This window comes from Eublepharis macularius, chromosome 6 (genome assembly GCF_028583425.1).
Source record: "Eublepharis macularius isolate TG4126 chromosome 6, MPM_Emac_v1.0, whole genome shotgun sequence".
NCBI classification, from domain to species: domain Eukaryota; kingdom Metazoa; phylum Chordata; class Lepidosauria; order Squamata; family Eublepharidae; genus Eublepharis; species Eublepharis macularius.
Genome location: NC_072795.1, coordinates 41,730,318 through 41,746,639, shown reverse-complemented (window position 1 = coordinate 41,746,639; position 16,322 = coordinate 41,730,318). Strand labels below are relative to the sequence as shown.

Here is a 16,322-nt window from a genome sequence, read left to right as displayed (position 1 = left end):
TGTTAAGTAAAATGGAACCAAATTGTTATACATAGATACTACTTTATAAACAAGTCAGCAACATTAGTCTAATGTGGAGGGAGTGAAGAAAAAAACCCCAAGAATTTTATTAAATATTCAGAAAAGTTTACATTCTTTAAGCTACAAAATCTAATCGATTACAAAAAGTAAAGAAATCTGTTTCTTATTCAATTTACAGATATGATGAAAGTAGATCTCATTTTGTACCTTGCAATCTGCCCATCTCAGAATCATCTGATTCACTTTCCCCAGAAGTGGTCATGCCCACAGCCCCAGCAACAGAACTAGAAGCTATAAGGGAAAAGAAAGATATTGTAACATGTTAAATAAGTTACACAGAAGTTACAAATAAGTTATTTACAATCTCCACAGGAATTCAACTCTTTCTAAAATCTCCTTCCAATGTAGAAGAAAACTTCAAAAGTATTAGGAGGAATAATAATGAACATTTCATAAGTTCACTACTCATCTTGATAATATAGCACAGAAAGACTGCAACTGAATATAATGTCAGCATAACTATGCACGTGGCTATGACATTTTTAATTCAGGCTATTTCTTTAGACTAACAATTTATTTAGACTGAATTTAATGGGACCTCCAGAGTTTAAGCTATCACGCAAGACATGAAATTCCATTAAATGTTTGTTTGTTTTTAAAGTAACTGGCAAACTGAAAGTGCATTCAGAATCACAGATTGTGGCATGCTACATTTGTAACAAGATGGTCAAGCCCATCTCTATTAAATCAGTTTGCAGAATTTGAGCTCATAGTCGTTTTTGCAAAAGTCACAGCACTGAAAGAAATAGAGGAACTATCAACCACAAATCCATGGGACAAACAGGCATTGGTTCAGTTTGTCAAAACTGTTCCTTAAAAAACAGTATTTATTCAACCAAGAACATTATTAGAGGCTATATTACAGTTAAGCAGCTTAGGCAAGCAGTAAGTAAAAGGCCAATAAAATGTGAGCTTGTGAAGAGTCACCTGCAACCACCACCACAAAGCTAATGTCCTTGTTTTTAATTTGTATCATGGTGAAGTTGGTAGATCTATAAACTGGAAGATAATAAATTGGAGCTTGTGTAAATGTAAAGGTGGTTCCCTTTCAAACCACTTAGGGGTATTATGAGACAGTAAACAACTCCTTGTGGGTTTGAATTAACAATGCCTCAGGGCAGGGCTAAAGAGAACCAATAACCTAACCTTAATTGTGGTTGACACTAAGGATCCTATTTAACTATGATATGAATCCATTATTAAAAAGAGATCTCACAGTTCCAAAGCATGAATCTAAATCCATTACCAGCTATCAAGTAGCTAATGTTACACATACGTGTCGCAGAAGTAACGCAAGTTAATGCTATATAGTACAACTTCATCAAAATGGTCTCAGGACTGTAGAAATAATTAATATTACAGAAGCTAGATTACAAATGACTTATTTAAGATTAGGTATATTAAGTAACATTTTTATTTTTTCTTCTTTGAACAAGATCCTAGCCATATTACACAAACATTTCAAGACTTCCATGTTTCAAAAGAAGTTTGCCTTATTGCATAGCAGGACTGTTTGCCACATGCCAAGTTGTACGCCCTCTTGAACATTCTGAATTAGTCTGAATAAAAAGCGGGCATTGAGCAGCTCCACGGAAAACAAATAGCAAGCAGCCTCCAAAAAACAGTTGGCTTGGTTCACATGTATAAGCAAAACCGTGGTTTGCTTGCTCATGTCAAGCCTCAGGCTCACGTGTCCCCCTCCCCCCAATGTGCTCTTTCACTCTTGGCATGCTTGCAAACCAGGCTCAATGTGGAGATAACAGCCAATGAGCTTTCTGCTGGGAAAGAAATGGGCCCTTTTCAAGGCATCAAGAAGGCTAGGCTGGGAATTGAGGGACTCCCATGGACAAAAGCCATATAGGACAGGGGCTGTGTGAGGAGATCAAGGAGAAGAGCTGGTAGGAACTGGTTCTATAGTTTGCATAGACCTTGATTCACCTGGAACCGCAATCATTATGTGAAGGGACAGAGGATGGGAATGATGTTTGGCTTGGAATGTTAGATATAAACTCATTCTCATCATCTCCCAAGCTTTCCACACAGAAAATGCAATGTATCCAAATGTATAAATGGATCTGACTAGTAACACGATGAAATTCACTTCCATAATTGTATAAGAAGGTGCAAAATACAAAGATTTGTTCCTGAACCTGTGCTAACTGTCACGGCCTGTCCTTACCTGCAGCTCCTTGTGGAGCCTCATCAGCTCGCGCAGCTGAAGAATTAACTCCATCCTGGTTGTTATCAGGATCAGCCATTTTCTCCTGTCGGCGAGCTTCAGCTGCTCCTCTTTTGCCCAGGCCAGAGCCCCGCCGACTAGAAATATAAATATCATCAGAAAACCTGCCAGGTTTTACCAGTCTACAGCACTCCAATACCAGAATTCTAGATTAAGATAGCTGATATGCAGCCACAAGAGAACAGTTCACATTTATTCTCTTGTACATTCATACCATATACATGGAAGGCTTTGAAAAGAAACCTCAGCAGACACGCCTTCAAATAAAACCAGATAACAGGAGCCTCAGGAAGAGCTCAACAGTTGATACCATCACATTCTCATTTGCTGACCTCAGTATCTACTGAACTTTAGACACAATATGCCTTTGCAACAATCTCCCTCTATTTACATAATTTCTATTAAATGAAGTCTATGATACAGCAGAATTGCTATACTTGTCAGCACAAGTTTTTCAGACCACAGACTAATCCAAGCAAATAATGAACTATAGTCTTCTGAACTATAATGATATTAAAAAATCTGAAGACTAGTCCAAGATGGTATCAGTGATATCAGGGTAACACAGTTAATTACTGTTATTTCCCAAAAGAAAATTAACATAACCTATCTTCAAGAAAAAGGGTACTTGAGCCACTGATCAAAAATTGAGATAATTAGGTCTCTCTCTTCCAAAATGGCACTAGCCTTCTACTGTATTTCTCAACACGTGAAGGTGCAGCTTTTCCAAGTCACAGGCATTGAAGACTCTTTTCCCAGCACTTACTACTTTCTGCATGCACAACATTTGTTCTACAAATAAGTAATCATGAACACTCCTTGCTTTGTTGTCTCCCATCCCACATTTTTACCTATACCATCTTTTAAAATTATGATGTAGTTTTATGTGCTACACACTGCCCCTATTTGTCCCATATTTTTTAATCAGAATGTATCTTGAGGCACTCTGACTTACTATGTCCCTTTTAAAAACATGTATCTCTTTCACACTATCCTTGCAATAAACAACAACTCATTTTAGTTCCAGCATAATCTTATACCAATTATTCATTTGCTGGAAAGGGCCACTCAAATCAAGTGGCTGGATAGTTTCTGGTGTATTAACTTGAAGCTATCTGCACACAAGCACATGCCACCAATTAGGAATGAGTGCTTAACTATTTAGGGTGCTATCCTGAGAACTTTCTTACAGCAATCTTAACATAAAGTCTTCAACTGCACAATACCTGGTACTAGCACAGGAGCCCGTGGTCTTTTGCCGTGTGCTCCGCCTCAAACTGGGGAGCTCAGCAGGTGGCGATTCACTGCGCTTTTTTGATTTTCTCAAGCCTATGGGAGAAGATATAATCAACACCAGGGATCTTCGGCTTACCAACATCAGGAGTGTAAGAAATGAAGTACTCCCACTTAACTTTTAATTCCAAAAATTGTTGCTCAGTGGGGTGAAGGAGGAAGGAAAAAGGGTCAGGCTAATGAGATTAAAGAGAATTGTATCCTATTAGATATCAGTCATAATTAACACTTCCCATATTACATACACTCTCATAATGTAGCAAAAGGAAAAGCCATGCATGTTAATACTCTAAGTTTCAGTTCAAACTTTTACATGGCCTTCACGTGCACCCTTCTGACACACACACAGTTGATATAATGCATGAACCAGATGCTTCATACCAATAATTTTAGGATGGGGGAGGGGAAAAGAGATCTTGCATGGGTACTGATGTGGACCCAGCTCATTTATTGTGGGGGGAGGGTTGCCCCTCCAGCACATGAAAGCTAAATAAACATCTGAACTTGGGCTGTAACATTCTAATAGTACAAAGCAAAATAAGAGATGGTAGATTTGTAAAACCTTTTGTTCCTTCTCTGTTCTGCTGGTTTGCATCTCACCTGAACTGCAAACAGCTAACACAAAATAGGTGTATACAGGGCTTTTTTTGAGCCAGAACGCCCTGGAACGGCATTCTGGCAGCTCTTTAAAATGGCCTATTTTGGCCATTTGGGGTCCGGATCGGGCCCAAAACAGGATGGATCGGGCCACTGCTGGGCGGGGGAGGGTTCCCCGCCCAGCAGCGACCTGATCCTGGCTGTTTCAGCCATTTGGGGCCATTTAGAGCCCAAAACGGCCTGGATTGAGGCCGAAATGGCCAGGATCCAGCCAGTGCCAAGCTGGGTTCCCCCGCCCGGAAGTGGACCACTCCAGGCTGGTTCATCCCCGATCTGGGCTGTTTTGGTGCCATTTTGGGCCAATTTAGGGGATCAATTTGGGCCCCAAACGGCCAAGATAGGGCCTCTGCCGGGTGGGGGAACACTCCCCCACTAGGCAGCAGCCTGATCTTGGCCATTTAGGGCCCAATTCAGGCCCAAAATGGCCTGGATTGGACCCTAGACGGCCAAGTTTGGGCTGCTGCCCTGCAAGGGAGCACTCTCCCATGTGGCAACAGCCTGTTCCAGGCTGATCTGGTTCGTTTTGGGCCCGTCTGAGCCAATTTGGGCCCAAAATGGCCTAGATCCAGTCACTGCCAGGCAAAGGAGTGATCCCCTGTGGCGGAGCGGCCCATTCCAGGCCGAATCAGACATGCACACACCCCATGGAGCACAGGAGCACTCCCAGGGCCACCACACCTGCATGATGACATCACTTCCTGGAAGTGGCATCATCATGCAATGTTGGGAGCACAGGCTGTGTGTATATGCATGTATTGAGAGGCACACCACCTCCTCTCGAGAGCTATCCCAGGTGAGAGTTCCCCCACCTCTTTCCCTAGAAAAAAAGCCGAGTGTATATATAATTAGAAACTCATAAGAAACATGTACAGCACAAGCGTGTTGAGAAGATTATACTAACTGTCTTGTGCAAAGAAATTGCTCTTTAAAAACTGGCTTGCTAATCCCTTAAGAGAACAAGGGTAGCCAGTCATTCTGGTTGTTCTATGAAGCAGAAAGCAACAGAAGTGCATCCAGGCTTACTTTTTCCCACAACCCCCATGCTTGTCTACTCCACTATCAAGCTCACCTGGAAAGGCCACTCCACATCAGCTTCACCCCTAGACAGCAGGATGTTTATGCAACAGGAAAGCTAAGTTTGTTTTATTTTTTTAAAGGCCATTTTAAGAAGCTGTGGATACAGTGGCAACATTTGTATTTGTAAGCATATTGATTTTTATCACAAGCTATCTCAAGTGGAAAAAGATGGTATGTGATAACACGAATTAAATAAATGGCTGCTGTAGTGATAACAGAGAGCTGAAGCAGTTTATAACACTCTGCTGTACGAAAGAGGCAACACCTTCAACTTGTATCTTAATACATTTCCAACATAGTTCCCTCTTTTGGAGAAACAGATGACAGGCCGAAGAAGCTGAAAGCTGAATGTATCAGATCAAATTTTCTTTAACAAGACTCACTACATTTTTGAAATAGAAGTTCAAATCTTTCTCACATACTCCCCCTCCCCCTTCTATTTCCTCAGCATCCTTTCAAGATCACTTGTTAGAAATAGTTTTGCAAAGTGTTATTTTATCAAGTGACATGAAAATGTAACAGGAATTGATACAAATATGTACAACTCAGACAATCATGTCCATGATACTAAAAGTGAGGAGATCAGCCATTTGCAGGTCTACAAACAGCTTGTATGTAGAATCAGCATCAGTCTTTTCAAACTTCAGTTGTCCCCTCAGGGAGAATACTACAAACTAAGCCCCCAAGAAGTCTAAGTTTACCATTTCAACTGATCAGAACATAAACCCTTTAACATGTCTTTATTGATAGCCTTAATTGTAGCAGTAGTGCTATGAAGTCAGGGGCATTCTAGAGATATTGTAATTTTTACAGCAGTATCCCACAGTTATAACGTGTTAAGCATAGAAATTCAGGATCAGTGTTTATACCATCTTTACTAAACCTTGAATTTTTTAATAAGCTTTTACTTTGTTCTTAATTTTTCTTATTATCACTTAAGTGATAATATCACTTTTCAAGAAGAGGCTGGATGAATATTTGTCAGGGATGCTTTAGGCTCATCCTGCATTGGGCAGGGGGTTGGACTAGATGGTCTGTATAGTCCCTTCCAACCAGGGTGGATAAAAATCAATGATTTTTTTAAAAAAATCAAAAAAATCAGATTTTTTTGATTTAAATCGATTTTTTTGATTTAAATCGGATTTTTTTGATTTAAATCGTTTTTAAATAAAATGCTTTTTGAGGAAAATATATTACCATCCAAAGGTTATTCCATCATGAAATAAAGATTAGTTTTTAATTATGTAGAATAAGGCTGTATATGTTTAATTTTTTTGGTAAATAAATTCCATTAATCCATTCACAATGTCATGCTCTTCCAGAGGTTTTTGTAAGATTATTGGGCAGTTTCTCTGCCTACAAGATATTATCACAGATGCTTGGTTTTGCACTTCTCAAAACTGAATTTGTGTCAGCTCAGCAGAGATCACATGCCTCTTCTTCACAGCAAAAATGTTATAACATGAACAGAATTGAGAAAAAGACCTTAATCCTATTGTACTACAAACCTATGAAGACAGAATCAACCCCTCCAGTGCTAAGTTTCAAGAAGTTCAGTGAATAGAAACAATATTTTTCTGATTGTTTGGAGTGGAATAGATCTGCACAAGAAGAAACTAAGTGTGAGGAGGGAGGGGCAAGCAGTACAAAATGAAAGTGAAACTTTTTGAGCACAATACTGCACAAGTCTTTGGATCTTTTGTGTGTATGACCTGAGGTTTATCACATTCTTTCCTTGGAGGAAAAAACCTATAATGGCAGCAGGCCATAAAAGAGACCCAGTTTGGGAATACTTTAATGAAGTTCCTTTACCTATCGGTAAGGCAGGCATCTACTTGCATATTAAAGTTATACCAGCAAGAATTAGTCTTTATGTAGAAAACTATGATTTAAATCAAGCCTTAATGACTAGTGATTTAAATCGTGATTTAAATCAGTTTGATTTAAATCAAATCCACCCTGCTTCCAACTCTGTGATTCTGTGAAGTGATAAGCTCTTTAATAGAAGTAGTACTAATCAATGCTCCCTCTACTGGTTCCCTTTTATCAGATGCATGAAGTGCTTCAGTCAACTGACCTCACAGTTTTATAATTTCTATAATCAAATACTCTCCCCTACCCGCTTAATAAAACACAGCCACATCAAGTGACTACAACTCTAGAATACCTCAGTGTTATAAATAAAACTGTTAAAAGCTAAAAATATATGCATTAGGAATCATTTCAAACATTCTACATATCCCCCAAGTCTCTTTCAAAGGAACCGGTTCTGAAACAACAATAATCAATATTTAAATTTTTCAATTCTGTCCCACATAAATTTCTACCATTAAAAACGGAAATCTCAACCTGAGGAAGAGCAACGAAATTAGATTAACTTCTTTAAATATACAATAGTTTTAATGAACCCACTTAATCTTTCTGACTCCAAAGAATTCTCTTTAGTTGCTGTTGCCCCACCCACCAAAGAAAGCTCATCTAGACCAGTACTGTAGCCCCTCTAAGGCCCTGGGGAAGCACAGCTAATCAGAGCTCTCTTCCAGATCCATTGTCAGAAACCCCTGAAATGTTTATTGCCAGCATCAAAGCTGGGATCTTATGCATGCAAAACATAGTCTCTACTGCAGAGAAGAAGAATGCGGAAGCTAACTTCAGAGACTAACTGCAGACAGCATCACTGTACCACAGCTTCAATACTCCCACTTTTTCTCAATTACTTTTCAGGCTCAATCCCAAGGGTCTTGACCCTATGCAACCTAAATTAGATGGAGTAACAAATAGGAAATACATCCTACGTATTGTAAGGATCTGGCCTTTTCATTTTAACTAGGATAAAGCCAATAAGAACAAGTTAGATCCAGACTAAATTTTTCCCTAACAGAAGGCACGTCCACCAGCTGAATGTAACCCTCTCCCACTCCCCACACACAACCCATTGATCTCAATGAAATGCTTCTCCTGGGTAACAGATACCCCCAGGAATAGTAAAGGGCAAATCGGCACTGCAGCAGGAGCAAGGAATCTGCAAATCTACGTTCCCTTCTGTAAGCAGAAAATGCAATTTGTATCCAACTCAGCGTTTTTATTATTGGGGTACTTACATTTGATAGCAGTTTTGAATATTGGGATGAGCTAGATATTATCAACAAAGCAAGGTGGACCTGAAGTCATAGAATTAGCAGATATACTCCAAATAGATAACCCTAAAAGTCTCCAGCAGAAATGGTAACACTGACATTCTTAAAACTTTTATTTAGATCATATTCTGGAAAAAAGTTAGCATTATGTTGCATGTAGCTTATGTTAGAGTCTTTAAAATCCTCGATGCTTTATCAAACATAATACTCATGTTCCGAAATGATGATTTAAGGTAAACATACTACTTTTGAGGTTAAGAGCTACAATTATAATAGGTCATGAATTATGTTACTGCGTTGTTATGATTTAGACGGCCAAAGAGCATGGACATTTCTATGTCATGAACAAAAATTCTGTTTTGCCAAATAACTAACTAGCTTTGGAAAAGTTTTGGGCACTTAGTTTTCCAGTCACCTTGCTTTGTATCCTTCATGTCTAGAAAGCTAAATTCTTACTTTTCACAATTGCTCCCCTGGGCAGATATAAAATTAGTACAAAAGGTACTTGGGGACTGCGTAATCAGAAGCTCTGACTGTTTCTGGATAACACAAAGACTTCATTTATCATGAAGTATTATTAATTATAACGTAACACAATTAGCTTGCTTGCTTGTTCAAACAATAAATGAATTGGAAAGTCAAAATCCTGATCTGAAAATCAATCTAACTGGTTTTTAGATCTGGCAAAGAGGCAGGAGGTTGAAAGTCACTGCCTTTGGCTTCCACTTCCATCCAGACATTTAAAAAGCAGTTATGAAAGAATGTTGCAAAACGGAGCTGCAAAATGCACAGTTCTGAGCATCATGACTTCTATATATATAAGCAATCTGCAGGCTACACTCAATAACAAACTATGGTTTATCATTACAAAACCAGACCTTCAAGGTTTTCAGGCTCATGGTTTTGATGGCTCTGGTTTAGAAGAGGCTGGTAGAGACAATTTCACTTTAGATAGTCTAGTTCGGGGGCTGCATCCCAATCAAACGCTGAAGAGCCATGTACTTTTGTTCTGTTTTAATAACAGCTACACTGCCAGGGACTGGAACTGAATGCAGATACAGTCCCCTCCCCCGCTTTTCTCCCCTCAGGTGAGTCTGCATTTATCTTAAGACTTCATGACAAGTTGGTTTGCTGGAAATCAGGATGTCTCAATTGGACATCACAGCTAACTGGTTTGTTGGGAAGCCACTTGAGAGGGGAAGGAGGCAGTGTGTGCGAGTTGCATAATGCCAACGTTGAAATTCTTAGTGACAAACAATGGTTTGTAACTGGGGCTGCCTATATTGCCCAAGTTTGAAGTTTCCCATGTTATCAAGACCCACTGGATAAGTAAGCCAGTTAGTAACCCTAACAAGGTGTCTGCAGTTTAGTTGACTGGTTCATAAACATCACAGCAGAGAAATCTTTTGAACTCTAAGCAATGGACACTGAAACACTCAAGAGGTAAAAAATTCTAGATAAACCATATTATAAACTGGATACTGTACAGTCAAATAAGTCAAATGAAACAAAGATTCAGGCACAAGGTTGTGTCCTATGGCCAGTTAAACAAATGGCGTTTATAGACACAGAACCTTCCTATGTTTCCCTCCGGCCCAGCAATCATTTCAGACCCCAGGAAAGTTCATTCTGATACCTATGTGGATTGAGAGGATGCAGCAGGGAGGAGGAAGGTGATGATATTGCTCTGTCTCTTCCTCTTCCACAGCCCTACTGACAGAAGAGATAGAAAGGCAATGTCACCCCTTCTCCCTCCCCACTGCAGCCTCCCAGCCCACATGGTTATCAGACCATGTCCTGCAAGTCTAGAAATAAACTTTTCCACAGTCGGAAAGGATTGAGGCAGGGGAGAGGCAGGAAAAATAAGATCCTTGCATCTGAGGTGTCCACAGTTTAGACAAAGACAAAAACATAGTTTTCAAGCCAGCATTTGAACAAACTGGTTTGCTTTTGCAGCCAAATCCGGACTGTGCTTTTTTGCAGTAAATCTGCAGATTCTAAATGAAAGTAAGGAACGTAAGCCATAGTCCATATGCACAAATTATAGTCCAACTTGTACATCTGAAACACAAAGTACAGTTAGAAAGGCAAACTATGTCGAGCACCATGGCTTGTGTTAGCTACATCTGAACTACATGCACCACTAAAAGTTCACACGCCATGCACAAGGGGTGAACCCTCCTCCCCCAAATTAGAGGTGTTTCATTCCCAATGTGGGAGTGAATGCCATCCTCTGCCTGTAGCTTCAAGTAGCACAGATCAGGAAAAACCATGACACTAAATTTATGAACTGGCCTCAGATTACACTTGACACTGATTTAATGATCCAGCCAAATTGTCACAACAAACTTGTTACAGAAGATACCAGTATTTTTCATGCTTCATAAATGTAAAGTGTTTTTACCAACTCACTTGCTAGTTTAGCCTGTAATCCGGAAGGCCCGGGTTTCGATGCCTCTGGTTTAGAAGAGCCTGGTAGCGACAGTTTTGCTTTAGGCAGGCTAACCTTGGGACTAAAGCGAGCAGCCCAGTCAAATTTTGAAGAGCCACCTATTTTATTTTGTTCTTTATCCCGGCTGCTCCTCCGGGGGCTGGGACTGGATGCAGATCTGGAACGCCTGGCTTTGCTCTGGTCTTTTCCCTGTTTCACTCTAGCGCCCTGAGGAACAGCAGAAGAGGCAGAGGCAACAACAGATGAAGAAGAGGATGTAGAGGCTGAAGAGGAAGAATCAGTGATGGTGCTACACCCAGCTTTGGCTGAGCTCGCTGATTTTGAAGCCAGCTTGGTGGGTTTTCCTGGTCTCTCTTCAATGCCAGTCGTTTCAGCTGCTGGACGACTCTTTACAATGGATGAAGTGTCTGTCCTTTTCCGTTTCTGGCTTCGGGAGCTACCGGTAGCTCCACCCTTTCTGGTATGAGCCTTGCTTGTTGATGGTAATTGTGAAGACTTTGACTCCTGCTCCTGATGCAAGTGTCTTTTCTTAGACTTAGCCTGTGGCTTGTTTGTATCCAAGTCTGAGGAAGAATCAGCGTGCTGAAGTGCTTTGGTTTTTTTGGCAGAGCTAGGAGAATTTGTCCGGTTGTAATCTGGGCTAGCACTGCGTTTCACTCCTCGAGGACTGTCTTTCTTAGGCACTTGTCCTGGTTTTTGCCTCTCCAAAGTACTGTCCGTGTCCAGAGCCTCTTGTTGTGGAATTATAATAGCAGATGAACTACAGCCTCTAAGGAGGTAGAAAGAAAAGTAGTGTTGAGTACTTAATATAGACTGTGATACTAAACATACTTGGAGAATTACTAGGCCACTCTATGCAGACATAATCAGTGATTGCTTGTTTGTTTCAAGTGAAGACTTACAGGATAGTTTCAGTTCAGAGTTTAATAAACAACAAGAACTGTATAGGTTTACAAACATAGCAAACAGGTGTTAAAGAATACTCAAATCACTACTACATTCAAGTATTTCACAGTTTTCTGATGAAATTAAGTGTTTGGAAATACAGTTAGGTATTTTTCAATATAAGCAACAGCTGATTTTTAGTAACAATGGATGCCTGAAGTTCAGGGCCAAAATGGTATTCTTCTAACTCAGTTCCCTCTCCGTTTCCATTTGTGGGAGAAGGAAGCTGTATTGGAAATGAGACCAGCAGCCAGCACAAAACTTCAACACAGTTTTAAAGAGGACAGCACTGGTACCACTCTAGGAAAGCTTTCAAGTGAGCAACTTATCTAGTGTAGCAGTACCATCCTCAGCATGCTTCCTCATCAACTGTGCACATGTCATTCTTAGTCCTCATTGCCTGCTAACTTATTCTCATGTAAGTATTTCCAGAGTAAAGCCTCAGCAGCTACAGAGAAGGCATTTTCTGTCTGTTGTAGCCCTAGTGAAATTCCCATGTTAAGCATTCATTTAGTTTGTTCTGCCTCTCTACACCAGGCTTCTGTTGTATTTCCGTATGAATTAAAGCCAGTATTTCAGAGTAAAGGAGACAATGCAGAAGAACTGCCGTCTGCCAAATCTGAAGTTGATCTAAGGTTTTTCCAGAAGACAAGCCAATCACATTTCATTCATGATGAATGTATTGTGCTTCAGTAACGTAGAAGGAATCATTTCGAATTCCTAAATGGGACCCAAAAAAATAAATGGCCTTGCATGCCAAAATGGCCAGTCACATCACTCAAGGACATATCTACAGGGCATCATTAAATTATTTAGTATTTTCCCCTGAGTTAAAAGTTTTGCTGCCTCTGAAAGTGGAAAGCCCATGCTTTACTATCAGAGACTCATCCTCTATACATTCCTTTATTACAATTTGGAACAATGTGGCAAGTTGGTCACTATGTATCACATCAAATGACACCTTTTATGTTGCTGCAGGCCCAGTTATATGCTAAGTTCCCTCACCTTTGCACATCAATGTTTACAAGTTGCAAGTTCAAAATAGGATGCCATGAATTTTGAACAAAGCTATCTTTTTACTGAAACTGCAGTGAGTGATACCTGGAAGATTTCCTAGTAATGAACCATGGAGACAGCAATACATACTCTTGACGTTACATTTATGCACTCATAAATATAAAACTATTACCTTTTAGAAAAGTGTCCCTTGGACTGTTCAGTAGTGGTATTGGACTGCACTTTGGGTGCCTTTGATATAGATTTTCTACTTTCAGAAGGGCTATGTGCCTTATGTTTTGCCTGCCCTAAATGTGACCTGTCAGCAGAAAGTTGAAAACAGAAAGCTGTCAGGAAAACCAGCAGACAGAAATGTGTACATGGAACATTTAAACATGGGACTTCAAACATATATACAGTTTTCCAGCAAACCCACAGCAAGGTAACTTAGAGAGAAAAATTAACTAGCCAGTTATGTCAACACCAACTCCCTCACTTAAGATTACATCAAACAAGGATATTCATTTGTACTGCCAGGTCCTTCCACCCTGGCAATCATTTAAATGAAACAGTGATTTAGAATGATGCAATTAGCCACAAGTTTTAGATTTCTAGCACTTGTAATATTTGCTTATGCTCCATCATCATACATAGGGGTACCTAATGTATGGTCCAAAACCTATCTTGGCTCTCCTGTTTGCTCAGATAGTCAGTACACTGGATACTGGTTCTTTTTCAAGATGACCCAGGTTAAGTCCCTGATTAGCCAAGAAGCCCATCGGGAGAGTACAGACAAGTGTCTCAAATCAATCCACATCACAGGGCTAGTAAATATCTTGCAAGGGCACACCAAACTTTTCCAGCAATACTATTTACATCACCGTAGTTGTTTCTGAACAAGGACACGTGGTAACACCGATTCTCTTAAAGGCAGCCTGAACAACACAATTCTGTGCTGCTTGAAGCTGTTTGTCATCTTCCCTCGTTCTTTGCCTTGCCTAAGGAACAGAACTAGATTGGCTATTAATGACACATACAAGTACCAGTAACACTGCTATAGCACCTAACATTAATCTGTGACATTTAGTGGGCCAGAGGCAAAAAAGGGAAATACCTAATAGCTTAGCTTGTTCTTAAGCAACCAGCTGCAGTGTGTATACCACAGTAGATGCATTTCCTTGCAAAGAGATCTCTTTACAAGATTTCAGGTTTTACACAAAGAGCTCTTTAGGACTGATTATTCATACCTATATCTGCTCTGATTAAATTCTCAAGTCCTTTCACCTGCCAAACCCCATACTTCAAATTCTGAATTTGGCAGGCTCCTAAGATAGTAGACATGGCTAGAAATGCTCTCACGCCTTTCTAGATCTTCGATCTAGGAAACATAACTATTGCACTGTAGCTAGAAGATCTAGAATGCTAACACAACCAGGTAAACACTTTCTAAGTTTGTGACTTAATGAGTACTGCAAGACACCACTTGCCAACCTTGGTTCTTCTGCTTCTCATTGCCCAATCAACTTAAGGACCATTAAGCAGAATGTGATGCTTAACTGAGAAGGCAGAGTTTGGATACCTTTAAAAGGCAGAAAACTATTAGGCATCTTAATATAATAGGATATAATTTTGCTTTCTGTGTTTATTTTTACTCTAGTTTTAGGATATTTATATGCTGGTCTTTACACACACACGGGTCCTCATTTTAGCCTAAATCATCTTGTGCTGCCTTCTCTTGACCCACTCTGACCAGTCCGGTGACTCTTGAGTGCTCAGAGGAAGATCTCAAAGAACCAAGGCCAAGGAAAGAGGACCACCAGCTGTACCATGGAGTGTCTGACAGTGTAGAGAAACCCACTGACCATGTCCCAGCTGCACCAGAGACCACCCTGCCAGAGCCTGCAAGGGAGACCTTGCTACGAGCCTGAGACAGCCACCAGACCTCCACGAGCTAGGACGCAAACCCAGGCCCTTAGCCCCTTAAGACCTGCTGCCACTCCACAACATTAGCACAGGTGGAATGCCCAGGCACCACGAAGGAGGTAAAGTGCCAGACTGGGTACATGCAATCCCAGCCTAGAACTCAACAGTGCTCTGAGAGTAATACCTTTTTACAGGATCTTGGCCAAAACAAAGTACTATCGCAGGAGCTTCAACAGCTGCTAGCAAGTACAGCTGAGCCTTATTAACTACCAGCCTATTTTACTGAGGCTTGGGAAGACTACTTTGCTGGATCAACCAGTCCACTCAGCACAAGCCCAACACTCTAGCTCCTTGCCTCTCACTCCAGAGAAGATTCCCAGCTCTCACTAGCCAAGCCTCTCTAAAGGAGACCAGACCAGGCCTTCCTGCAGAGCACAAGACAGCTTTATACACATTAGGCTGATCTTATACACAGTCATAGGGAAAGAGCGGGAGGGTTACTACTGTACCTCCATGAGGAACTGTTTGTTTTCTTCCAATGCTACTGATTCTGGCATCTGTAAGGAAACCCAGTGAGCCAACTGGTGCATAATTTAGGAGAGCCCATTCCTACCAGATGCCTTATACTTCTCACTTGTTTACTGCCATACATTCCAGTTCTCCAGCTTCTCTCTTCCAATCAGTTCTCTTGTTTTTCTGTTACATTCTCTCTATTTTTACCTTTCTTGTTCATTCATGTTTAGAAAGAAATGACCTGTTATTCCATTTGCCTCTTGACCACTGTTAAATGTCACACTAATGGCCTGCTGATATTTGCACATCACTAATTCAGCTGTACGCAGAATACAGTTCCCAAACAGAATGGTCAATTTGGTAGAGATGCCCTAACACTGCTGCTGAATTGAGTACAACTTTCGGAAAGTACAAAGGTCAGTGTTCAATTCATTTAAGTGCTATACTTGAAAAAAGGGGATCTTAAGACCTCTGCACTTCCAGTTCAATAAAACTGATAGCATTCTCATCATGGACCAGTAAGAGAAGATACTGGATGCTGACTAAGCTCCCAGCCAGACGGCAGGGCTTTTGACAGTTTTTAACAATACAGAAATGTTGCTGTGAAATAAAATGTTTTTTTTAAAATTACCTTACAATCTCTCAGTAAAGTGGAAGCCAGAAGACAGACTTGTTCAGAAAATTTCGTCCAAGAATAAATGCAATATATTTATGGTTGCCAATGCCTTACTATACCCCCTCCCCTCTAATTAAGGTCTGTTTTCTTTGAATGCCTTAATGCTGAGTTTTCTAGTCTATTATTGTGGCAGGTGCTCCTCCCACCCACTATACTCCCAAAAGTGGTAAGGGGTGATAGGAAAAGGAGATGGGTAGCATACAGCACACGTACAACCTAACTGAAGCACAGAATGCCCTATGCTCAATGACATGGTGGGGCTGGGAAGAGAAGGTTTTAAAACTTTTTTCATCTGTGATGGTTTTTATTTTTATTATAAGCTGCCTTGTGTTA

The 16,322-nt window shown here is 40.4% G+C and overlaps 1 protein-coding gene across 4 annotated transcripts in view; it reads right to left on the bottom strand.

Moving 5' to 3' along the window:
- The window catches only part of TRIP12 (thyroid hormone receptor interactor 12), a 106,658-nt gene that overhangs the window by 60,882 nt on the left and 29,454 nt on the right, over window positions 1-16,322 (bottom strand). For 2 of the 4 annotated variants that reach the window (XM_054983208.1, XM_054983209.1), the window contains exons 3-7: window positions 13,071-13,196; window positions 10,897-11,705; window positions 3,547-3,649; window positions 2,261-2,397; window positions 229-312 (exon numbers count right to left, since the gene is read on the bottom strand). In XM_054983208.1, the coding sequence (XP_054839183.1) occupies window positions 229-312; window positions 2,261-2,397; window positions 3,547-3,649; window positions 10,897-11,705; window positions 13,071-13,196 (1,259 nt within the window). The remainder of the gene's footprint in view (window positions 1-228; window positions 313-2,260; window positions 2,398-3,546; window positions 3,650-10,896; window positions 11,706-13,070; window positions 13,197-16,322) is intronic. The other 2 variants (XM_054983210.1, XM_054983211.1) reach the window with 1 other exon arrangement.